The sequence below is a fragment of the Crocodylus porosus genome, unplaced genomic scaffold (assembly GCF_001723895.1).
Source record: "Crocodylus porosus isolate Cpor-Errol unplaced genomic scaffold, CroPor_comp1, whole genome shotgun sequence".
Lineage (NCBI taxonomy): Eukaryota > Metazoa > Chordata > Crocodylia > Crocodylidae > Crocodylus > Crocodylus porosus.
The window spans coordinates 6,451,671-6,476,974 of NW_017728948.1; the positions used below are offsets into that span (position 1 = coordinate 6,451,671).

General features: G+C 42.4%; 1 protein-coding gene across 2 annotated transcripts in view; it reads left to right on the forward strand.

Annotated features, from left to right (window-relative positions):
• Window positions 1-25,304, forward strand: part of CTNNA2 (catenin alpha 2) — an 870,740-nt gene that overhangs the window by 649,038 nt on the left and 196,398 nt on the right. For both annotated transcript variants that reach the window (XM_019552979.1, XM_019552980.1), the window contains exon 8: window positions 16,013-16,093. In XM_019552979.1, the coding sequence (XP_019408524.1) occupies window positions 16,013-16,093 (81 nt within the window). The remainder of the gene's footprint in view (window positions 1-16,012; window positions 16,094-25,304) is intronic.

A 25,304-nucleotide genomic window follows, 5' to 3' on the forward strand; every position in this document is an offset into this window, starting at 1 on the left:
CTTTCTCGGTGTGTTTAGGGCGATTGCTGTTGCGCGCAGACATGTATGTTGGTCTGCATGCGCCGCAGAGCCGAGTGCTTTTCAAAGCGCCCACTGCTGCGGCACGGGCAGGTGTAAAAATGCCCTAAGGCCCTTTTGAAGACTGCACACATTTTGTCTTACTAAATGAATTTTCAAAAGCATCCTAGTGACTTAGCAGCACGGGCTGCGAATTCCAATGATGCCGAAAAGATCTAGGAACCGATCAGTTACAGGATGTTAATGAGATTGAAACATGCAACTCCCCTTAGGCTCTTTTGGAAAACCAATCAATTACATGTCATTAATGACAGAACTAAGTTGGCTGCGCTTAACAGCTCTTTTAACCTTGTGGCAAGTTTTGCCAGAGAGCCTTATTTTTCATTCTGGTATGATTTCATGTGATAGTCTAGTTAGAGGCCTTTGTGGCAGTGATGAACTCTGATCGACAAAAGATGATTGTTTTGCTTTTAGCCCCTTTCACTTAAGGTTTAGCCTTAGGAGGAATATGTATGCAGTGAAACACTAAAAATAGCCACCTGGCTTTCTCCCTTCTAACTTAAAAAGGGCAGAAAGTAAAATATTTTATTACTATTATGTTTTTGCTCATCTCCTGCAGGTTTTACTGGTCCCCTTTTCATTCTGTGTGATACAAAGCCTTCTAACATACATAATACCATTTTTTGTCAAACAGAGCAAAGTTAACTTATTCATAGTGCACGTGCAGCATAATGTGCCACTTGGCATCTGACAGCAGCAGCAGGTTGTGTAGGAATATGAGCTTTGTGGAAGAAGCAGCTTATTACATATTGACTTTTTCAGTCACTGGTGCACGCGCCACGTCTGTTTTGCATCCTGGTCGCATCAGTACTGCTATCCTTGTCCTCCTCAAGGTGGAGGCATCTATGTGATAATGCAGAACTATCCTCTAAACCACGAATCAGGCATTATTCATTCCCATGTTTTTCATCAATACAAGCCAAGTCAGTTTAAAGTGGTACCACCGGTGTGAAAATAGGTGTTCAAATTGAAAGATAAGTCCCTAGTTTTTCATGTTTTTTGGTGAAGTCAAGAGAACCCACCTCGTCTGCTGGGTGGGATGAGTCAGCAACATAATTCAGCAAGGCAGGGAAATAAGATCTCAAGAAAGTAATACAAATCTTCTTTCTTGGTGGAGGGTAGCAGCCTTTATTCTTTCCAATAAAAGTCCTGCCAGACTTTTGGTATTTTGATGAAGGATCCAGATAGCTTGGATAACATGCATTCTGCCTGCATATGTGCTGCTCCAAGCTGGGGACACAGCTTTTGGTACAATACTTTTATTTACAGAATGTCCCATTTAAGCTGGTGGGGTCCTGTGCAATAATTCACAACGAATACATTTCAAGACTACTTTTAATTACGGAATCAAAGAAACGTAGGATGGGAAGACCATTACATGATAAATGCCATCTTCTTACAGCTACAAAGAAGACAACAAAGAGGGGAGGTGGATGCTGTGTCTAAAAAAACAGCCGAGGGAATAGTAATCATAACAAGAAAAAAAGTCTTTGAAAAACACATTTGTGTTGCTTAGAAGTGGGAAAGGAAGGTTGAGATCAGAGTCAAGTGGAAGTGCAGATCACGTCACAGTTCTCATCACGGTAGTGGTACCATGACCCAGGAGTTAACATGATGATAGACTCCTTAGGTCATAAGTTGTGTTAGGACACAAGTACCCACTTGGATGAAGCTCACAGAAGAGCTGTTCCTTTCACGTTCAGAGCTCCCCTGAATTCAGTGGAAGTTTTGGGTGTGCTCAAATGGATGCCAAGAAAAGGGAGGCACCCAGAGTGGTGGATGGGAGAGGGTGTCAAAAGGGACCACCACCTGCCTAGGGAGTGGAGGTATCTTTACCTGTGTCCTGGCTGGAAGGGGGTCTGCACTGTGGTCCTCAGTCTGCCAGGCCACGGCCATGTCTGGTCCATAGTTTGCTGGTCCACGGCATAGAAAGGTTGGGAACGGCTATCTTAGGACCCCACACTGTCATAATCCGACCCTGCCTGCGGCTGCTGCTCCTGCTGCAGGCAGACTCCTGAGGGGCTGCCGTTTTGCCACCCCCGAGTTGGTGCCTGGGGCTGGTGCCCCCACACCTACCCCAGGTATGCTTCTGTATCAGCATATACAGCATTCAAAGTCTTCTTTCAGCTGAAAGCAGTGGGAAAAAGTATTCTAGCATTAGTGGCAACTGGTTCAAATGTTCTATGTAGCGTGCTTGAGTTAATATTTCAGTAAAGACCTTCCCTGCCCCCCTTGCCCTGTGTTTATTTTACTTAGATTAAAAACCTAAAAGCTGCATGAGCAATTGGGGTTAGGAGGTTTAATTGTGTATGTACATATGTATTTTGGCCAAATGCTAACATAAAAAGCAAGACAAAAATTGTAGTCTACAAGGAAATATAAGGCCTTTAATTAGTGCATGGATTAAAAACATTTTTTATTCATTATTACTTTACTATGTCTTTTACAAAAGTGCCTTTTTCTTGTATAGCATTTTAATAAAGATTGTTGATGAGAATGTCATATAATCAGTTACTTTCTCCTGTTCTTTTCTGTAGCTATCCCAAATGGACCTTTTGCTGTGTTGTGCTGGCTTTTACACAAACGCCCTGTAATTGTCTTTCACTTCCTCTAATTAGACTGACAAGTAATTTGAATTGATATCACTTAGCACATTGATTTGAGGAGGTGACAGGAATAGACTGGAGCATTTCTACATGGAAACATGGAGAGCCAATCATTTCCTATTGCATGCCTTGGAATGTTTCTTCCTTGGGCTTAATTAGACCCAGTTCTTTTCTTTTTCTCTCCCTTTTACACTTCATCTGCTTCTATCTCTTCGCTGATGTCCTAGAAAGAAATAGTCGGTTACAAAGAATCAGCCAATACTTAATAGTGACCCATTATTTACATTAATTAGGACAACGTCAATTTTTTTTCCCAGGCTTTCCTCCATCTCCATTAATTCAAAATGATAGCTAAAGTTACAGTATGTGCCCAATTAATTCTCACACACATTGTTTGCTTGCAGGTGGGGTTTCCACTGGAGATGTGCCAGACTAGAAAGGCTCACTGCCAAACACACAAGTCACTGCACTCAGAAACTTTGATGCATGCACTAACCCAGTATTATGTAGGCAGTACAGTACTGCCAAGCAGTATATTAGCGTTAGAAAGTTGCAGTGATTTCAGTGTTAGTAAGTCCACATAAAGCCAAATCATTTAAGAATATTATTTCTATGTAATCTGCAGTTAAAAGTGGCCAGAAGGATGGGTTGGCCGACAAAGAAAGAAAGCACTTAATTTTGTGTTGTAAACAAGTTTGCAACTTCCAGAATTATGAGACTTTTGCCTTGACACTGGATTTCAGCTCATGTGTATATCCGGCTCATTGATGCACAGTGATCTGGTGGGTTATAAAGAAGAACGCCAAGGCTTAGCACAGATATTCAAAAAGCCCCTGGAAAAAGTGTTCTCACTAGCATGCTTTACTTGAAGTGCTCTAAGTTGGAGCACATTCAAACTGAACACAGGTTTGCTGTTCAGTGGCGGGGGGGCTCACACTGCTTGAGGCCAGCAGGTAGGGGAAGCACTTGCATGCCTCCCAGCATGTGGAGTCTCCAGGCTGCTGGAGACTTGTCAGATAGGCAAGCCATTCCTGATTGGTTGCCTGGTGTGGGGGGTTGGGGGGTGGCAATCCCCACCTTACTGCTCTGTCAGTGATGGGAATCACAGAATCACAGAGAAGTGGGGCTAGAAGGGAACTCCAGACTGGACTTGGGATATCTGGGGTCAGGATCCAGGTGGGAGGTCCCATCTGCTGCATGTCACTGGGGGAAGGTTGGGTACCAGCATCTACCTGGAGCCACGGTGAGGGCTGGGGATGCCTGTCCCACCTGGACCTAACATAGATTGGGTGTGAGGAACAGAGAGATGCAGGATTGCTCAGTGCCAGGCTGGACACAGACATATGCACAATTTCACAAACACTCGCTAGCCCTGCACTCTACTGAATGCCAGTGGCAACCGCTCTGCTTCCTGCCCTGCCGAGCCATGGCTCCACTTGGGGTTATTAATTAATAACCGATTCATTATCAGTTACATGATTACAACTGCTATTATTATGTGGTTGTAGCATGTAATTTTCTTAGGTTGCAGTTTTTGTATTTCATTGCGGTTTGCGTAGCTCTCTTTCCAGGTATTTAGGGGATAAAATGGACACGTGCTAACTGTCTCTTCCATTTGCCTCAAATCATCTAAGATGAGAAGATAGAGCATTAAAGTGATTTAAAAATCAGCTTGCAATTCACAGCTGGGAAGCACTTGGTTCTTAAATTAGGAGTTTGTAGTGGACAGTTTTTAAAAGCATGGCTATGAGGAAATTAGAATAATTTAGCTTCCTACAGTAAATGACTCTGACCTCCGAGGAGAAACCATATGCAAGTTTTAATTTCAGAGATGGGTGGGCAGGTCCTCATCTGGCATATATTATCATAGCCCCATTGAGATCAATGGAGCAGGATCATTTGCAAAAATGAAGGCTCCGTCTCCAGGAGTCTAATTTGTATGTGCCATTTTGGGACACCTGACTCTCTCTACCTGGCCAAAGTTGTACGCTCTCAACAGTCTGGCCTTCTGGCTCCATGAATCTTGTCTCCCTTTCTATATAGGGGCCAGGCTTCAGGAGGAGATGTGGATAGTGCCCTCCCTTTGTCCTGTTTCTTGGTGGTTCAGGTTTGAGTCCCCTTAGACTACGCAGGGCATATAGCTTGTGTCTGCCACTTCCTAAGCAGGCGCTGTAATCACAAAGCTGTTATACAGAAGGTCGGGGAGCTCCAGGGGCTTTAGGTACCTCTCCACCCAGTGTTTTTCTTCAAATTAGGCCTAGGCAGGAGCAAAGTGCCCAGCTGCTGAAACCAAAGCAATTATGAGCATGTGCAGAGATAGATATGAAGGCAGCTGGAGAACATTCAGGACAAATTAGGAGGCATCTAGTGAGTTCAGCTCAGTGCAGAATTAAGCTGCTGCTGAGCAAGATTTTTAGCTCACGGTGTTGACTTAGGTTTGACTTAAGCCCTGGTATTGCCTAAGTCGTTTGCTTAGCATAACTTCCCAAACCATCTAAATCAGGTGATGCATCTCGTTCCAGTTGAAATCAGTGAGAGCTGGAAGCCTTCACTTGGGTGATTCTTCATATTTTTCGAAACTTCCATATCTTTAAAAACTCAAGCCTTCTTACTAGCAAGGAAGGGATCAGAGCTGTGTACTCACACACAAGGTATCATTAAGAACCAATAGCGCTGAGGACGCAGCAACCTGAAATTAGTGGGTAGTCGTAACGTTATCTAGCCACTTTGAAAATCCATCTCGGCATTTGCCTTGCTGACTTGCACCAGCTGATGGCATGCTGCGTAGGGAAACATTTTATTGTATTTGGATTAGATTACCACAATTTATTCTGCACTTGAAGACCACTCAGAGGCTTTAAGTAGTGCAAGAGGTCGCAGATCTTTTATTTAACCATGTTTGTTTGATACATTTCAGGGGCATTTTTCAGCAACTCCCATCTTTCAATTTACAGTTGCATATAACAAGTAACACTGTGTAAATTAAGAACGAGGTCTGTTGGTAAGATGCATAATATTTTGAGATCCTTTATGGTATGAAAATCACAATGTAAGGAAAAGTAATAATTATTTTTGCTGTTGCTATTATTGCATTTTATTTGTTCAGTATCAAATTAATGATTAAAAAATTGGGGAAAACATAGTTTTGGATTTTTAATAATGTTTTCTTTTAAAAAATTTTTTTTTTGTTATTGTTTGCAGGGTTTCTCCCTCCTCTGCATTTGAAACCTCCTTTTTTGATTATTTCTGATTTGATTTTTAAATGGTTGAATGGTGTTTACTGGTATGGAGAATAATATGGCTCTGGAATAATATTTGGACTAATAAGACTTTTCACACTTGACAGAATTTTACAGAACGTTGTAATACACACTACAGCCATGCACAATTGGGTATACACTGTATACTTAATGAATCATTTCATTCAAGAATCTAAATGCACATGAATTTGAAGCATCAGGCAACAACAGCACAAATATTAGGTTTTTTCCCTATAATTTTGTTAGGAATCCTCACAGGCCAACGTGTAGTACCTGGTACCTGTTGTCTTTTAAGAATGATTAGTGTTGTGTAGCAGCTAGTGCAGTCTGGCCCCAATTTGCCTACGGTATTTAAAGTCTGCCAAAATCAATGTTAAGATTTCTAAAAACCTAATAGGCAGTTTTCCGGTATAAATAATAATAATTATGCATCATACAAAACAACAAAAAGCAACATCAAGAAGAAACCTATCAAAGCAAAACAGTCCACTGCACAAACAATGTTCCCCCTGGTGAGAGGACAAGAAAGAGAACAAATTACTTGTGACATGTTAATAATGTCACTTAATGCACCAATGGAAAATGCTCAGATTTTATAGTGATGTGGGCTGCTTAAGATTATATTGAATATAATATATGATTATTGTTCATACATTTATGTTTATGTGTTTGGACATACAAGCCTAAGCTTTATTCAGCTGTTTGATATACAGCAAACTGGGGAGTACACCTAATCAAGGAGGCTTATTTCTTGAGATGCATAACACCATTTACATACATTGAAGTTTCATTATTGCTGTAGTTGAGTTATAGAAATCTGCTCGTCGCTCTCTGGTTCGTATTTTCTGCATAAGTTATGTAATTTATGTGTATATGAATATGTAAAAGATTGAAATGTGCCTGTAGTACTACAGGTATATGCATATTTCTCTACTTCACCTATAAACACACTGGTAAACGTACCTTTTACAGAAAATACTGCACATGCATGCGCGCGCACACACACACACATTTATATCTATCTGTATCCGGGGTGTGCAATTATTTTGGTTGGAAGGCCACTGGGTACATGGGCCTCCCTGTGCACAAGCTGTTAAGGACCACAAGGATACACCAAGGGTCAAACTAAGCCCTACTCCTTGACAGGTACCTTGCCCTCTGGTTGCCCTCTTGCGACCAGAAGTCCCACCCCCTTGCCCCGACCTTTTCCACTGGAAGTCCCTCCCCTTGCACTGGAAGTCTCATTTTGGGAGAGGGGCTTGCTGGAAGTCTCACCCTATCACGTAATCCATGACATAAGAAGGCCCATTCGCCCACTGCCAAACCTTGCTCTGCTCACCACCATAAACTCCTGCCCCCATCACATGGTCCGTGACATCAGAAGGTCTACCTCTTGACTGGGAAACACTGCCCCTCCACAGGGCCCACTCTCATGGTTTATGGCCTGGCCCTGGGGCCCAAAGTTCCACCTTAATTATCATGAAGCACAGACACAGCCTAGCAGGTAGTGAGGGGTTCTGACTCCTCTAACAACCTGCCCCATCACCCTCAACCAATCAGTGAGGGCTTCAGGGGCATCAGACCTCCCCAAGAACAGTGTCAAACCAATCAATTCAAAGGGAGCACGCATCAAATCTTTCAGAATTTGTTTTTTAACGAAGTATAGGTAAAAAACAAATTATATACTAAAAATTGAACATCTACTATGACATTATAATTTTATTTCAAAAAATGTTATTGTCCTCATTTGTGTGCATTTGAGTCAATTTCGTAATAGATCAAAACAGTTTTATTCTTGTATATTGTGTGTGGGGGGCGGGTGGAAGGATGTATGTGTGGGGGGTGGTATGTGTTTGCGGGGCAGGTGTGTTTGATGGGATGGGCTGTTTGGTGTGTGGTGGGGCATATGGTTGGAGTGTGGGTGTATGTGGGCTAGGGTGGGGGGAAAGAAGGAGGGGTAGGGGATGCATGCAGTAGAGCTTGCCTGGACTGTGCAGATGCGGTTGCTCCCTGGCACTCCACATGCGGCTGAGCCACACCTGCTCCCACCCAAGCCAGTTCATGCCTTGCTGCCATGGCTGAGCTCCTGCCTGCAACTGCCCCAGCTCCAGCAGAGTGGGTGTAAGATATCTGGGAGCTAGAACTGGATCCCTACATGCTACAGCAAGAACTACTGGCTGCAGCTTCCCCCCCTGCCTGCTACCGTTTCCCTTCCTTCCACTACCGCTTCCCCTCCCTGGCCCCAGACCTGGCCCCAGTCCAGCTAATGCACACAGTTTCCTGGCAAGGCCACCATCCACCCACTTAGCAGCCTTATTTGAGATAAATCTGGTTGAATATAGTATCAAACTAAACTGATTTGGGTCAAAACATTTTATGTAATGTCTGTCTCAGACCCCTTCCTGGTTTAAGTTCAACCAGACTCCCCAGTATCCTGGCATGTTCTCTGGGCTGGGAGGGGCCCTCCCCTCTGCTCCCTGGCTGGAGCTTGGCAGAGACTTCAGGCATCTGCCTGGCTTCCCCCTCCTCTCCTCTCCCCATTCCCTGCTAAGCAGAGATTTCCTTGTCCCCTCTGCCTTACAGAGACACCTCTCACCACTAGCTAGCAGACCACATGCTGATTATGGTCTGTGGTGTGACAAAGGCAGAATCAATAGGTAGCTGGTAATGTCCTTCTGTTGTTTTCCTAATGGGGTGATAAACACTGTGTTATCAATTCCCTGCTGGGCTGGTTAGAAGTGGGGAGTGGGGGAGCCCTTCCCTAAGCAGAGTGTCCTGCTTGGGCCTGTCCATGCCCCCTCAGCTCAGTATTGTGGAAGGGAAGGGAGGGCTGCTCTAGCACCCCCCCTACCAGATTCTAGTCTGAGCTAGTGCAAGCGCCTGCATTTCTGGGATGTCTGTTCAGTTACAAACTGATTTAGCTTAGACAGGTTGGACTAACATGCAAAGATTGAATCAATTCAGGCTTAGGCTTTTTGAATGTTTGTCCTTAGCCTACAAGTCAGAGTTAGACTGCAATGAGGCAATATTGTTTGCGTATAGTAATCATTCTGTCTCATCCTTGATGCTCTTTTATTCAACTGAAACCACTTTCTTCCATGCAAAAACAGGAGTATTAACCATAAAGGATTTAGCTAAAAGAATCCCACGTTACACTTCTTTCTTATTTATGCAGAGCCTTCCTCTCCTTTCCCCCCACTTTCCTCACCTCCCCTTGATCATGGAAATAGGCATGTGGCATACAAATCAATGAGATGAATCACTAACAAAACTGGATCTGACTTGGGATGGAATACAGATGAGTGTAAACACCCAGATTCATTCTGTGTTTGAGAGTAAATGTCCAAAAAAGAAAACATTTTCTGGTTCAGCTAGGGAAATCCTAATGCTGTTCAAATCACTGGCTTGAATGATTTGAATGGAACCAGGGATTCAAAATGACCCCTTGTTGTGAAGAGTTAATAAGTAGGAGGCATCTGATAGCTTTGCATAGAATGATTTTAGAGATGAGTAGAAGGTTTTTGCTTTAAATGAAATTGGGGAGCGTACAAGGTTGAATGAAACAGAGCTTTTTAAGAACTTGACATAAATGCGGACCTTTTTTTTCCCCAATGTCAAGTTTCACTTGGGCTTTAAACTATTGCTTGTGTGTGGTTTTGATCCCACGCTCCCAACTCTTTGTAGGGACCTTAGAAAATTGAAATGTTGACATGTATTGTGAATATTGTCCCTGTATGTTATTGTCCCAGGCACAGTTTTAATTGAATTTAGGTTTTTTCCCCGTCACAAAAGTTGGTAGCTGTGCTGAAAATATTTCTTGTGTGAAGCTCTCCTGCATCATTATCACTGAAGATCTGTTCCTATTCTTTTGTAGATAATTAGATTAACATTGCTTTGTAGACTGTTGATTTGCAAAATATATACAAATTCTTCTTATAAATGTCTAAATTAGCCAATAAAGTTTTTCTATCATGTTTAAATCAAGATTTTATTTTTCTTTCTTTCTTCATCAACTTTATAATGTTTTAATTTATGCTAATTGGGTATTCTGAATAGTTTATCAAGAAGGTTAACCAACAAAATAAAACATATTCCCTCACCAGTTTTGCCAGCTGATTTTCCAGTCCTGCTGAAATTCAGACTCTGCCTTTATCTGTTTGAATAGATGATATAATTTTTTTTCCTGGCCCCTAATTAGTCTCCTTTAATTGTCAATAGTAGACTATACTTTGGTTTGTCTGGCCCCATCTTCCCACTTTAAAGTGCTACCATTGCTTATAGTTGTTTAAACAATCTTTCCTCTTAGAACTGCATTTCAGTTTATCACTTTATAAAGAGTTAGTGAATACAACCCCCGTTTTTAAAGAATGATGTTCAATACTGAAAAGAAAATATTAGGACAGATATTTTTTTTAATAGCAATTTATACCTTAATACAACTCTGTGATATTGAAGTTATGAATAAAGTGTAAGTAATGGAGCCATCTACCTGGGTGATGATGGAAAAAATAAAAGTATTTTAAGGTACAGTAGCTTTTGGATCAATAGATAATCTTTCCACCTGTCTCCTGTAGGCTAAATGACTGGATAAATGACAATGAGGATGTCATGGACATGCAACAAGTAATACATTACTAGTCCGAGCTCTTCTCGCTGCTTTGACTTTTACTTATATCAATAAAAAAGGTCTAGAGGAGTCCAAGTGTGAGGAAACAATGGCACCTTCTTTTACCTTCCTGATCAGGGAAGGTTTTTGCAGGCTTCTATATACAACTTCATAAAGGAAAATGAGGACAGTTGCTTCAGTGCTTTTATTTCAAGGTCTTTCTATTCATTAACTGTAAAAACTGGGAGGGTTTGTTTGTCTTAGAACGTCGTAGGACAGTTGCCGCAGCCAGTTTAGTGCTCCTCCGAACTCGCATCCAGTAGCATAAGGAGGGGCAGGTGACTAGGATGCCAGACCCAGGCACACACTCAGCTGGGGTAGGGGCAGGAAGTTCAATAACCACTGCCACAGCTAGCCTGACCACTGCTGCCCAGGGTGTTACAGGGCTGCTTCCTTCATGCCTTTTGTACATACATTACTATCTACTATATGTTGGTATTCATTACCACAATATCAAAGCACCTCCTGTAATATGTGCAGATTCAAAAGGGTTTTTTTTTCCTAAATTTAAGTTCATAGGAAAAGAGGGCTGGAAGGGACTGTACAAAGTCACCCAGTTTAGCCCCCTGCTTAAAGCAGGATCACCCCTGACTAAACCATCCCAGTCTGTCTAACCCGGGCTTGAAAATTTCCAGTCTGTGGATGGCAATTCCACAAACTTCTCTAGGTGGCTTGTTCCAATGCTTAACCACCTTTATAGTCAGAAAGCTCTTCCGAACCTCCAGCCTAAGTTTCCTCTTTAAATAGTCACATTTTGTATGTAATGTTAGGTGAAACCAAGAGAAGAATTCTTCTGTAATTCTTCTGATGACCCTCATCTCTCAAGCCTGGTAGTTTCGAATCATCTACAGTACATCCGGTCTGTGTGTTGAATGGCCCGGAGCCCATTCCTCTTCACCATATCTCCCTTCTGTAGGGTTGCAGAAGACCTTCTGTAAAAGCCTAACAAGGCGCTCAGGCGGGCCAAGGCGGGTTTTCGTTCCTGAGCTGGTGTGGAGCAGAAATGGTCTCAACAGTTGTGAAAATATTTTTAAGGAGAGCACTTGGTTTAGTTCATTACTATAATCTCATGAATACCTCATTAAAAAAAGACATTTTACAAAACATAAATATTACTGAAGGTTAGGAGACCAAAGTTTAATGTAGGGTTGAATTTCTTACCCTTCTTTAATAGTGAATTGTTTCTGAATATTTGTTGGATTGTCAACGCTAAGTAAGTGGCAGCGCTATATTAGCTTAAATCTGGTTCTGTGGCCATTTGACTTTTTACTTACAATTTTTCTTAATTTATGGAGCAAGAGATTTATTTTTCTTTTTATTTACTTTATTTATTTATAATCTCCTTTATGGCTCAAGAAATATTTCTGACTATTGTTGAGAGGGAAAATACTGAATATAACCAGAGGGCCGCATACTTCATTGCGTATGTAGGCCAAGCTGTATGTGTTGTTCAGCTTTTAAATGCAAGTGGCTTTTTAGACTTATGGACCATTTGAGAAGGTATCTGGAGGGCAAAGGATCTTAGATTGGCTATGCCATGAACATGATAATGTAGCTGTGCAGACTGAGGCTCTGACAGTAATGGAAGACCCATCTCCAGCTACTAGGCTCCAATGAAGCAAAACTATAGAAACCCATTGCCAGTGGCCCATTCTAGTTGGCTAGGAAGAAATCAGGCAGGGAGGGAAATCTTGAAGATTTGGGAGAGAGTAACATTGACTTTCATACTGGTGTGAAAATCTCATCTTGGAAAAACACTGTGTAAAGAGTTAAACTTGTATTAATGGATGCCATGTATCTGAGACTGTTAAAGCTGATGGGACTGTTCCCCCAGTTACTCCCATCCCTTCCTCCTCCTTACAAAGGTCACCGTGCTGGTAACTCTGTGTACCCTCCTTTTGTTTCCTACCCCCACATCAGGGGTTCTTTGCGCCCTCCTATCCTTTCACCCCCATGCCAGTGTTTTTCCCACTCCAAAATTATCTTTTTTCCCCCTCAGACTAAAAAGGATAAATAGAGAAATTAAATAGGATCTCACTTTGCACAGCTAAAACCTTCAAAGTATCTATTTCCTTCTATTCCTTCCAGGAAAAGTCTCCCATGGACCAATTTTGAAATATAAGAGTATTTAAAGACTTTTAACTTATAAATAAACTTTAATAAACATATTTTCAGCAGACAACAGATGGCATTTGAAAGAGCTGCCTGAAGCTATGTGGCATCCTATGCCGTATTATTTATTTTGCAGTAATAATGTCCATTAAATGTGTTCCTCTTCCCTTTTTGAAATTGCTCAGTGAAGGGGCTTTTATAGCCATTTGCAACTGTAAAAAAGTAATGCGTGCTTTAGAAGTTGTGTTTTGATATTGTGATGATGCACGTTGAAGCTGAATACCACGCAGAAATACCCTGTGTGAGTAGCCATATTAGACATCAGAACACTTTCTAAAGAGACATACAACACTGAACTATAAAGGACTTGTGCTAACTGCAAAAAGGGTCTTCATAGATTACCTTTAGAGAATTCACAACTTCCTATTCAGAGCAGCTTTATGGCCCTTTTAATGGGTGTCTGTTTTAAGTGTTTGATCCTTGATCCTCTATGTCAATGATGAATAAAAAATGAACGTGCCCTGCTCAGAACTAGTCCAGCAATATTCATCTATTGCTTTGTTTGACTATTATAAAGATTCTTCCCCATGTGGCTTTAAACTCTATTTGTTTGCTTCTTACTTACAGTTTGCTAATATTCAGTGTAATTTGAATTTTGCAGAGGCTTTTTTTACATAATAATGTGGTATTAACCTTGCCCCAGTAATTCATGCATTAAAACATTTCATATGGTCAGGCTCCTGCATTCATTCTGTGAGCAGAACTTAACCATATAGTGTCTGGGTGAAGGCTAAGAAATCTTAAACTGCGTTCCATAAGCAGTTAATTGAAAAAAGAAAGGAAAGCGTCATTGAACATGAGTGTCACTAAGATCCCCTGTAACATGCTAATCGCAGCATAAATGGCAAGGGGGTTACTCACACACCCAACTGAAAGTGCCATAAAATGGCAAACCAGCTATAAAAATGTTCTGTGTATAATGGCTGGTTTGTACGGCGCCTTAAACCGAACATTTTGCAGGTCTGATCTCGAGACGGGTAATTAGAGCTCTAGTTCTGGGACTGCACCGGGGTCTCAAACTGCTGTGGTTCTGGGGCCAGAGCCAACAATCAGCTGATTGTCAGTCCTGGCCCCGGACCTGAAGGCACCCAGCTTTCACTTGCCAGTACAAGGGGAGCCTGAGACCGGTCGTGATCCCAGTTTCCGTCCAGCACTGGGAAGTAGAAAGGACACAACAGGGATCTGATCCCTAGCTGTCTTCCCTTTTCCTTGGTGGGTCATGTCATTCCATGGTGATCTAGTTGGGGATGGACTTGCTTTGAGCAGGGTGTTGGACTAAATGTGCCCTCCTGAGGTCTCTTCCAACCCTAATTTTCTATGACTCTATGATCCCAAAATTGTGCTTCCTGCCATGAACCTGTGGTATGTTTGGAGGCACAATTTTAGGATTGAGGATCAAATTCCATGATCCCTTTAAGTGAACATGTGACAGGGGTATATGGATCATCAAGGGTCTATGGAGCATCAATGCAAACTGCTCACAATACCCTTAAGAAAGTAATTGTTGTTTTTTTTTTTTCCTGATGGTATGCCTTTACATTCTCACTTAGGCTAGTAATCTGGTAATATTTTGGTCTGTTACCTACATCTTGTTTGATAATCCCTATTTCCACATTCTGGATCTATTTTGATTACATATCTTCCCTGCATAAATGGCTCATTGCATTGTTACATGCAGTTTGAGAAAATATAGATGGACTATACACAAATACAACAGCTGTTTTGGGGCTCTCACACAGGGAAATGAGGACCTCCCAGACCTTAAAGTTTGAGCTGCTATAGCTTGAGCCAAAGAGCCAAGTTTCTGTGAACTGGGGGCTATATGAATTCATGTCCTCAGTGGAGTCTTATAGGTGTGGTACACATACCCTAATAGGTAACACAAACTTACCCTGCTGTAACATAGCAAGTTTTCTGACCCCGGTTTCCTGCACAGGCATCGACTATTCCCTTCATTTGCTTTATAATTGATTCTTTTTCAGATCCAAAGAGTAAAATTGTATTAAATTTTAGTTCTAAGGGCCTTTGGTGTTTGAGTGTTTGAGCTCCTAGACTGAGTAAATGGGGAAGAATTTACAGATTCCTAAGTGTTCGTAAACACATCGAGCCATATATCGTAATTAAAATCATGCACGGCAATACAATTCAGGCCTTCATTCAGATAAACGATTAAATCAGAAGATTAGGGAAAAGGGTCAGTCTCCAAAGTGGCCATGTAAAGCTGATATCACAGTGCTTTCTATCTGACAGATCATTATAGAAAGTCTAGTTGTAAAGAACCTTTAAAAGTGATTTGTTCACGAGATGCCAGAAACATGCTCTCAGGCTCTATTGGAAGTGCACAATTGTTGATAACCATATGCAAGCAACAGATCTAAATATGCATATTTCAAAACAGAACTGGTAAAAGAAATAGGATTGTAAAGAAGGACTGAAGAGAGTCTTGATAAAAAGCTATTGAATGAATTCTGATACAATAAGCAATTTAACAGATCTTTAGAGAGGCCGTCTTCTCTTAAAAGAAAGCTAAGGCAGCTGACAGAACCACTTCAAGCATTTCATACCTTGCAACCTTAAACCATGTCATTCCCCCTGCCCCCCCATTGGCTCTGAACTGCAACCCCCCACCTCCCACCCTATTTTTTTTTCCAGTTTTCATTGAGGATCTTTGCTTTGAGACTTTCTGCAGGAGAAAGTGTTTTAAGTGGAAGTCTCTTTTATACTGTACCTAATGCCTGCCAATATGATTCTTGTTACAGATTAAAAACCATTTTCCTCCTGTCCTCAAGCTGTTTTGCTGCTTATTATCATGTTTAACATACCCAGTGCCTGGCAGGACAGAGATTAGAAATTCTTAATATTCATTTTATAGTGTGAGGTCTTGCCAGAATTTTGCAGCATGGACTATATAGAATGTGAACACAATGTATCAGAGCAAAAGTTCTGAACAATCCGGTAAGCCACCCTAATATCCCTTTTATCCTTTTACGATTTATTTAAAAATAATATGCTGCACTCAGCTGAGTCCCCTTAATAATGTGGTTGAAAACTTACACTGAATAGAAACCTTGATTTTTTTTTTTTGCCATGACAGATGCAAACAATAGAGAAAGATTTGCTGTATGTATATATGCATTTAATGAATGTTTCTTTTCATAAGTTTGCTTTGTTTTAAAACCGGTATATTTGGACTATTTCTTTTCTAACTCTAGTTATGTATTTTTTAATAGACTGGGAGGAAGGAGAAGGGAGATCCACTGAACATTGCCATTGACAAGATGACCAAAAAGACAAGGGACCTACGACGGCAGGTATGCTGTGTTCATCCTAATGCATGTTGAATGTCAAGAAAGCAGTTACACTTCATGTTCACAGTGTCATTGGTAGAATTATAAATATGCACAATCTAATTGAGATGTGTTACTACGTTGTAAGTAATGGCAGCCAAAATGATTAACTGAGGCACATAGCCTGAATTATCTAGTGTTCCTTGGTTCTGAGATGGTGGAAAAATACACTAGGATATAGTTGTCTACAACTAGAGGCCTCCATACCTGCAAACACTGGCACATGTGTATTTTAGCTTATATGGACAATTGCAATGAAGTAAATGAAACTCATCATATGATTTAATTTACTGTATTCTGTCAAATTTATATAGCCTTGAATTTAACATGCATCCAAATTTTCTGACTTTCAGTTTCAGAAAATAATAAAGCACCAAGCAAAGACATTTGCAAGGATCTATTTTTTCCTCCTTTTAACTCAAACTTAAGACACAAGTTGTATTTAGAATATTTGATTTTAAAAACTGCATCATACTGAAAGGAATACAGTAGCACGTGTTGGCATTTGTGCTTTTGTAGGTCTCAGTTCTGTGACAGTGTGTGGCTAGAATACTATCAAAGGGGAAAAACTAGCAAATCAGAAAATAGTTCTAGCCAAAATATGCAAATATGCTCATTTCCTGTCAAATTCAGGTCTTTATTTTAGATACTTAACTTCTGACAAGCAAGTTTGAAAATATTAGCTTCAATGCAGGTTGCCATCCTTTAATAATAAAAATATTGCAGTGGGCCACAGGTACCATGAATCATCGTCATAACTTTTGGAAACAAGCTAATGTTATTGTAACAGGAGGCCTTCTCAGGGCCAATTTTCCTGTGGCCTGCCCACTTGTTTCTGGGCTAACTGCCTGCCTTCTTGCCTGCCATGCCTTGTTGTTAATTACTTAATTTATGCTAATTAGGCGGGAGGCTGCTCATTTCTTGCCCCAACACCGGGGCGCTATCTGCGGCTCTGTTCCTCCCCTACACCTCAGCCCAAGCCTCCCAAATGGCATCCAGTTGTTACAAACATCACCAGCCCCACACTGGGCCTCAGAATCCTATTAGTTGAACCCCACTTAGATCCCCCCATTCCGGTGGTCTATTCCACCTTCATTCCCGGCTGCATAGCTCCCTGAGCTGGTCCCCCTTATGGGTGTGGTCCCCCCGGGACCTTTGGCTCACTGGCCCTGGCCCATCTCCAAGCTAGTTGGAACCCCAGGCCCTCAGCTCTTGGGTGTTCCTCATGGTGGGCCCCTGGCCCTTTGAACCTTCCAGTTCTGGCCCCACCTTGGACCTGTCAGGGGATGTCAAGACAGGTTGAGTCTATGGCTGTTTCTCTGGGGTCCACCTTCCAGACCCTATGAAGTCGGTAACTCACCCGGTTGTGGGGACTAGGGATTAAGGCGTCCTGACTCACCTTTCATAGTTTCATAGTTTCTAGGGTTGGAAGCGACCTGAGTAGATCATCTAGTCTGCCCCCCTGCCATGGCAGGAAAGAGTACTGGGGTCAAATGACCCCAGCAAGTTGTATATCTAGCCAGGGTGGTAACTGGCCTGGCATTGTCTGGGGGCTCTCGCACCACTTAGAGCCTCACCAGGTCACCCATTCCTGGCAGGGTGCAGTTTTAGGTCATGCCCAGGACCAGGAGCCTCCTGACCATCCCCTACAGCTCCCCCCTTACCTCTAGTTGATACCAGCAGCCCTGAAGCCAGGCAATATTGTTGCCTGGCCTCCCAACAGCAAAATGCCCTATTTATATGGGCAGCCCTGAATCTAAAATGGCTTCCCTAATCAGACACTTGCTGGCTGCTGTCTTCTGGCCCCTTAAAGTGGCAGGCACAAACAGTGTCCTGCCACAGTTACATATATTGCTAAGATAATGAGAGCAGAAAGATGCTGCTTCTCTGCAGTTCTGGGCTCCAAATTTGAGGGACCCCAAGCTTCCAGAATGAGGTTCATGCTTTGGCCTTGTACAGACATTCGATTTCTCCTGGGAGACGTGCTGCTCTCCCAGGAAAAACCATGAATGTACAGATGTTCAGGCTTTTTCCCAGGGTAAAAATGGACACTGCAGGAAAAAACTAACTGGGAACAACCATCCAGTTCCAGGAGAGTTTCTCCTGGGAGGATGAATGTCTGCACATGTGCCTTCTCTCAGAAGAACATAGTTCCCCAGCATGCCTTCCCTCCTCCACAGGAAGCCAGTGTATTCTTTAGTAGACTCTGCTACATCAGTAGTGAGCAGAAAACATCCCTTTTACAGTTTCCATGTAGTGCTGCTTGGGCAGTCAGGGTCAGTTAACCAAGGCTTACCTATGCACCACTGCCATCTGTCATAAGGCAGACTAAGGGAGCCAGCAAAGCACCTGAGATGTGTGCACCCCCCCCCCCGGGCTGCACAATGTCAGCACTGCAAGCTGTCCATTCTTCAGGGCTTCAGCATTCCTGTGTCAGTAAACATAGCTCTGGGTAAATTTCTCTACCAGGGAAACAAACCTGGGAGAATTCTCCCAAATTATTTGCATGTGTGTATGCAGGCTATGTGTTGCCTCCAACACTGTTTTTCTTGTTTGAGAGAAGTTTCAGGTCAGTATGAGTTGTTCTTCTGTATGGAGTTCCCAGTAGCTGCTATATTGTCTTGGGTCACGTTCCACTCCCAGACCTACCTGACTTAGTAAAAATGGCACTTACTGGTCACATCTAGTCTGTATGTATATTCAGCCTCATGTATGCTGCCTTTAGTCCCCAAAATGGGCTAGAACTATTTGCAAAAGAAATGTAAAACACACATGCAAACATTTATAGGTTTGGATCCAAAGTCTAATATTTTCATGGGCTTTTTATTGTTTTTAGTCGTGATGAGTTCATTCTTTATTTGGATTTTGGCAGCAGCCAACACCCCTAGTGAAGGTCAGGGCTGTACAGATCCAGGGGACAATAGCATCTGCATCCCTAAGAGTTTATATGTCGATTATACGCCACCACTTCCAACAGTGAATTCTGTTTCATCTTGTACATCATCAATGGACTATGTATTAATCTCCAGTCCAGTGCATCTAACTAAACCTTTTTTTAATCAATGGTGTATCAGGGGAGTCACTGTAAAAATAATTTGATTCCAGTTTTGATAGGATTTGTCCCATAGATACTTTATGATGAGCAATGAGATTCAAGGAGAAATGAACCAATTGAGACTAGATAGCTGGCAGTTTGCCATCCTTTACTGTGAACAGCTAGCTTTAGAAGTGGACACTCTTTTGAGAGACAGAGAGAGAGAGAGCAAACATGGAAGCCCATAATACCATTTTTAGAGCATTGCTTTTTAAAACAACGTGACATGCAAACTTCTTGCCCATGTGACTCCTCAAGCTCATTGCTGCCATAAACTGGGCAGTCTACAAAATGTATTTGTAACCAGGAATGAGAAGGGTTATTTTCCATCTGGCAGACAGGCTGCCTTCCTAGGCTTCACTGATCTTTCTTTTTCTTCAGATTGCACTGCTCAGTTCTGCCTTTTATTTCAGTTGCACAAAGGAGCACATGCAGGCATGCAAAGTGGTTGTGGTTACGGCATATGGCACAAAAAAATCCATCTCATGATTTATAGCAATATTAGTTTTTCCTTTTTGATGGGATTACATATTTATAATCGCCACTTAGGATCTCTTGTGTATTTGCTAAATATTATGGAGATCTAATAATGGACCTTCAGATCTACTGTCAGTAAGATGAATATCAAATCAACTCAGTGTGAATGAGTGCATGGATGCATGCACATCAGATCAGCCCACTGCTTGCTGCTACCACTGACTTTGGTTTGAACTATTTGGGAAACGTGTAGTGTTCACAGGCTGATAACACCTCATGCCAATTGGGAGGCTCTATTTTTATGGGGGGGTTTTGGTTTTTTTTGCTCTCACCTCCACATTGGCCTAAAAGGACAAAAAAACCCAGCAACAACAACCCCCCCCAAACAACACAAAACTCCAGCATCAAAACCAAAAAAACCCTTAACAGTGCGCTACAGCAGGCAAGAACAATCACAGCAGCAGGGTGTTGTTAGTATGTTTTATCTAGTTAGAAAAAAATACTAACACTATTATTTAAATACTACAAGTAATCACAAAGCAGCATGGGCGCGCAGTCATTAAAACATTGCAACTCAGTAGTGACATTGAAGCAAAGGTAAGCAGGAAGGACACAGCAAAGAATTTTGGCTTATGCACAGCCTGGATGCACAGTGAAGCCCAACATGGTCTATAGATCATTTGGAGTTGGGTTAGTAGTACGCCAGCTGTTCTACTGTCACTACCACCGGTGTCCCACCTGTTACTGCTGCTGCCTCCTGCCACCGCTGTCAGAATCTCTGTCCCACAGATGCTGTTCCACTCTATCAGTTTGGATCAGACAGGCCACTTCTCTTTGAGTTCCAGTAACCAACCCACTAATTTCCACCATGAAGGACTAAATAGAAGATCTGATGTCTTTACTGATATTAGTATTAGTACTGTAGTCTATCAGCATTGATCTGCCTAGTACATGTAAGAAACAGGACTCTTCCTACATATTTTATCTCTCCATTAGACTCAATATGTATATGCCTTATCTGTAGGGTGACCATAATAATTTTAGGGAAGCCCTGGATGCGGGGGGCGCCCCCCATATACGTGCACCCAAGCTGTGTGTGTGGCTGGGGGCAGGGCTGGAACAGCTGTCAAGATATGCTGGGGAGTGTGCTGCCTTTGTTACCAGAGTTGGCACTGTGGGCTGGGACCAGGGGTAGGGTGCCAGCCACGCTGGGGGTGCTGCATGTGTTCTGTCTGTTCTGCGCTGATTGACAGCTCTGGCCCTGTCCTGGCATCTGTGGCTGCATCCTGGCCAGGCGCTCCCAGGCTGGGCTGGGCCAGGCTAGCCTCATTGCAATCCCCATCTGAGAAGCCCAACCTGGCCTAGCTGTGCCCTGCCCTAACCAGGGAGGCGGGGTGCAAGACTGGGGCTGGCTGCATCCACCCAGCTGAGGAGTGCACAGCCAGGAAGCGGGTGCAGGTGACAGAGCCATGAGTCAGCACAGGGCAGAGAGAGCCCACATGATGCCCCCAGCCTGGCCAGTGCCCCCAATGCAGTGAGCACCCCGCTTGTACCCCCAGCCCTGGCAGCTCCCAGGATTGGAGCCAGATGGGGCAGTGTGGCACACGCATTCATACAGCCTCGATCGTACACCTCCAAGGCTCACACCAATCTAGGAAATGTGCTTAAATTTTCTCCGATGGCTAGGATACTGACACAGCCTATGAAATCTGGGACTGTCCTTGCCAATCTGGGACATATGGTCACCCTACTTATCTACCAGTTCTGATGGTACGCACTCCTAAAGAAGGGGAAACATTTTCCTTAGTGATGTTCAATCTGTGGTTTGAGAGGCACAGACATACAGATTTTTCAGGGTACTAACCTACCCTGATGGCTGTGTGTAGGCAAAATGAGAGGCGTGTATACACAACACTTTAAAGCAGGCTAAATGCTTTTGCACCACTTTAGTGGTGTCGGTGTTTGCATGTCTCAGCGGTGTATTGTGCATTAAATAACTTAGGGTGTAGCAAACTAAAACTTCTTTGAGGAGTTTTAGGTTTCTGCCCCTACAGCCACAGAGCGAAGCGTCAGGCTCCGTGCAGCACTGCGGCTCTTTAGGAAGCTCTTCAGGCAGCCTAGCAGCATCCTGGGAAAGCAGGCCCCCCCCAAGAAAAGTGGTGAGCCTGATCTCTTCCCCATCCCCCTGGAGCCTGCCTGCCTGAGCTGCACAGGGTCCTGGTGCTTCCCTCTGTAGCTGCAGTACCCCCTGAGACCACCCAAGCTGGGTGACTGGGGGCAGGTGCCGCGCAGGGGGCACCTCTGCCATGGAGGGAAGCACCAGCCCCCCCACACAGTCCAGGGACTACTCCAAGCCAGCAGCTTGCCATTCCCTCCCCTCTGGAGAGGCAGGTAAGTTAGCAGGGTGTGCACATGACATAGGGGTATAATGAGCCCTAAATTGAAGTGGTGTTTTTTAAAACCCACCACTTCAATTTAGGGCCCTCATTTCATCTACACATGCCCTATGATACTTGTAGATTTAAATTAAAATCATGGAATATAATTGTCAAGAATAAAGCCAGTAGGAAAAAGTTTGATGGACCCATTTTCTATTAAACAATATAATTCCATCAAAATTTTAAAAGCTTCACAAAATTATGTTGATGACTCTAAAATTTAATTAAAAAATACTTTAAAAAATTCTGTCAATGTTGAGTGGTTCCATTTTGACATTTTTGCAATGATATGTTTCAGTATTTTTTTAATTGAGAAGACTTATGTATTTTTATTTAATATTATCTGTTAGAAATGCAATATAAAACTAAAACCAAAATAAAACATTTCAGTTTTGTTCAATTGAAAAGTTTTTATCTATCCTAAATATTTTTTCGAGAATTTCCTTTATAGAAATTCCAGGTTTAATTTTCAGTCTGCATTTAAAAAAAAATGGAAATATTGAATTCTTTCACAGACTAAACCTTTTGTGCTCCACAGAGGTTTAGTTGATAAGATTTTGTTGTGAAAAATAAATAAATAAATAGGAATAGGAATTGTGACTTCCCACATTAAGAATAACTAAGTTTATAATATCAGTTTTTAATCTCTTTTTCTACAAGAAAACCACCGATTAGATTTCTGTTCTTTCTTTTATTTTTTATAAGTTAATAATTTCTGTAATAAGTCAAAGCAATGTTGCTGTTATCTACCCCTCTGTATGCAATATCATTTCTTTCTTTCTTTTTTTCTTTTTTTGGCTAACCAACAGTTGTTTAGTGACCTATAAGAAATTAATTATTGGCTTACATCCAGTTCCTACTGGGATGGTATCCACAAACAAATAAAATTCACCATTACAAATGGGATTGCTTTGATTTCTTATTGGTAGTTTAAGCAGAGAGGTCTATAATTGAATAGACACTGTTGTTACTAATGATCTTATTTTCAGTTGGAAAACACAAGTGTTAATTAGGATTTGGTGCTTAATCATCAATATCTGTTTTTTTTCATTCTTTCCAAGTTCTAAGCATAACGATGACACAATGAGAATCAAGGTTTATTGCAGTGCAAGAAAAGTATATGAGATTGTATTATCAGGCATTTTTTCCTGTCTTCTTTTGTGGTGTTGGGCAAATCTGTTAAGCAGTGCTTTCATTTCCCATCTGTAAAGATAACAACATTTCCTTTTTCCTACATTTATTTACATTATAATATCTTTTCTGCAGCTTCCTTCTTACTACACATATGTCCTGTGCTTATCACACTGGGACCCTGGTCTTGGCTGGAATCCATAGTCACTACTATGATAGAAATGAATACCCATGACTTGTAGACCCATGGCTCGGGGCTGGCAGGCTTATTATAGTGGCAACCTGTACTTGCCATGTTACAGCACCATCAAAGGGTATATGTGATTTTTCTGGAGGAAAAGCAATGCCATCTGCTGTCCCCCCCACATCCTGGTGCTGCTGCTGCTATTGCATCTTGTATGAAAATGGCTTTTCCAGCAAATTTTTCAAGCCCTTTGGCAACCATCTAGTGGTGATGAGAGCAGAATATTGAGGTCTGGAAGTTATTAGTTATGAACTGATATGAAAGCAGCAGATATAAGAAGGTCATCCAGTACTTAGATGAGGCAGGACTGTGATTCAGCAGCTGTAGCCATGACTGAGCAGTCCTCTTTAGGATCCACTCTGCTCACCCAACATGAAGAAGGGATAGAAAAGGGGAGGGGGCTAGAAAAGGTGCCCTCAACATAGCCTGTCTACCTTCTTCCTGACTGAATAACTGCATCCAGTGGGGTCACCTTTACTGCGGTTGGAATCAGTGAAGAGACACAGTCAGTTTAGGGACCTGGAACACGTGAACCTTCATGGACAATCCTAATAGTGAGCAGCCTGAGGGCTGAGCTGTTGTTGATGAGAGCGTTCTTAACTGCATCCCACACCACCCAGTCAGATACAGTCTTGGAATCCCTCCAACCCCTGACTGGGTGAGGAAAGCCATCAAGCAGATCAAGTACAACAAGGCATCTGGAGCTGATGGAATCCCCACTGAAATCTTCAAGCAAGGAGGGAGAGGAGCTCACATCACAGCTCCATGTCTGCATCTAAAGGACTTGGAATGATGAGGAAATCCAAGATGACCTCAAGGGCATTGTGATTGTGACACTCTTCAAGAAAGAAGACAAGTCCAACTGTGGAAACTACAGAGGAATCGCCTTGCTGTCCACTACAGGAAAGAGCATTGTGAGAACCTCCTGAACCGTCTCCTTCCGCTTGCTGAAAAGCTCTTCCTGGAATCTCAGTGTCAGCACAGCTCATCAAGAGACACTAGTGATGTGATCTTCACAGATCACCAGCTGCAGGAAAAATGCTGTCAGCTGAGAAGCATTGTGGAGGATCTTTCTGAAGTATGGCTGCACACTGAAATTCATCACCATTCTTTGCCTGCTTTGTAATGATATGCCAGTGATGGTTCTCAGTAATGGATCTATCACAAGTCCCTTTGAAGGTAAGACAGGAGTAAAGCAAGGCTGAATCATTGCTCCAGCACTCTTTTCTCAATATTTCTTGCCATGATGTTACATCTAACCATGAACAAGCTTTCAGTCAGAGTCAAGCTAAACTACCAAATGGATGGTATGCCATTTAATCTCTGCTGACTCCAAGCCAAAACTGAGACCACCCCAACCTCAGTTATCCAGCTCAGTACACTCCAGTAATGATGCGGTAATTTGTGCTCACTTAGAAGCAGACTTTCAGACAATCATCACCATCTTTAGTAAGGCATAAAAGCAAATGAGACTGATGCTTAAATATTCAGAAGACTGAGGTCCTCCATGAACAAGCTCATAATGAGCAGTCCCCAGCAATAGTATGTCAGATTCACAGTGAGACTCTAGAGAACACTGAGTATTTCCTCAAAAATCATCTTTTCATAGTTTCATAGTTTGTAGGGTCGGAAGGGACCTGAGCAGATCATCTAGTCGGACCCCCTGCCATGGCAGGAAAGAATACTGGGGTCAAATGATCCCAGCAAGTTGTTCATCTAACCTCCTCTTAAAAACCCCCAGGGTAGGAGCCTGCACCACTTCTCTTGGAAGCTGGTTCCAGACCCTAGCTG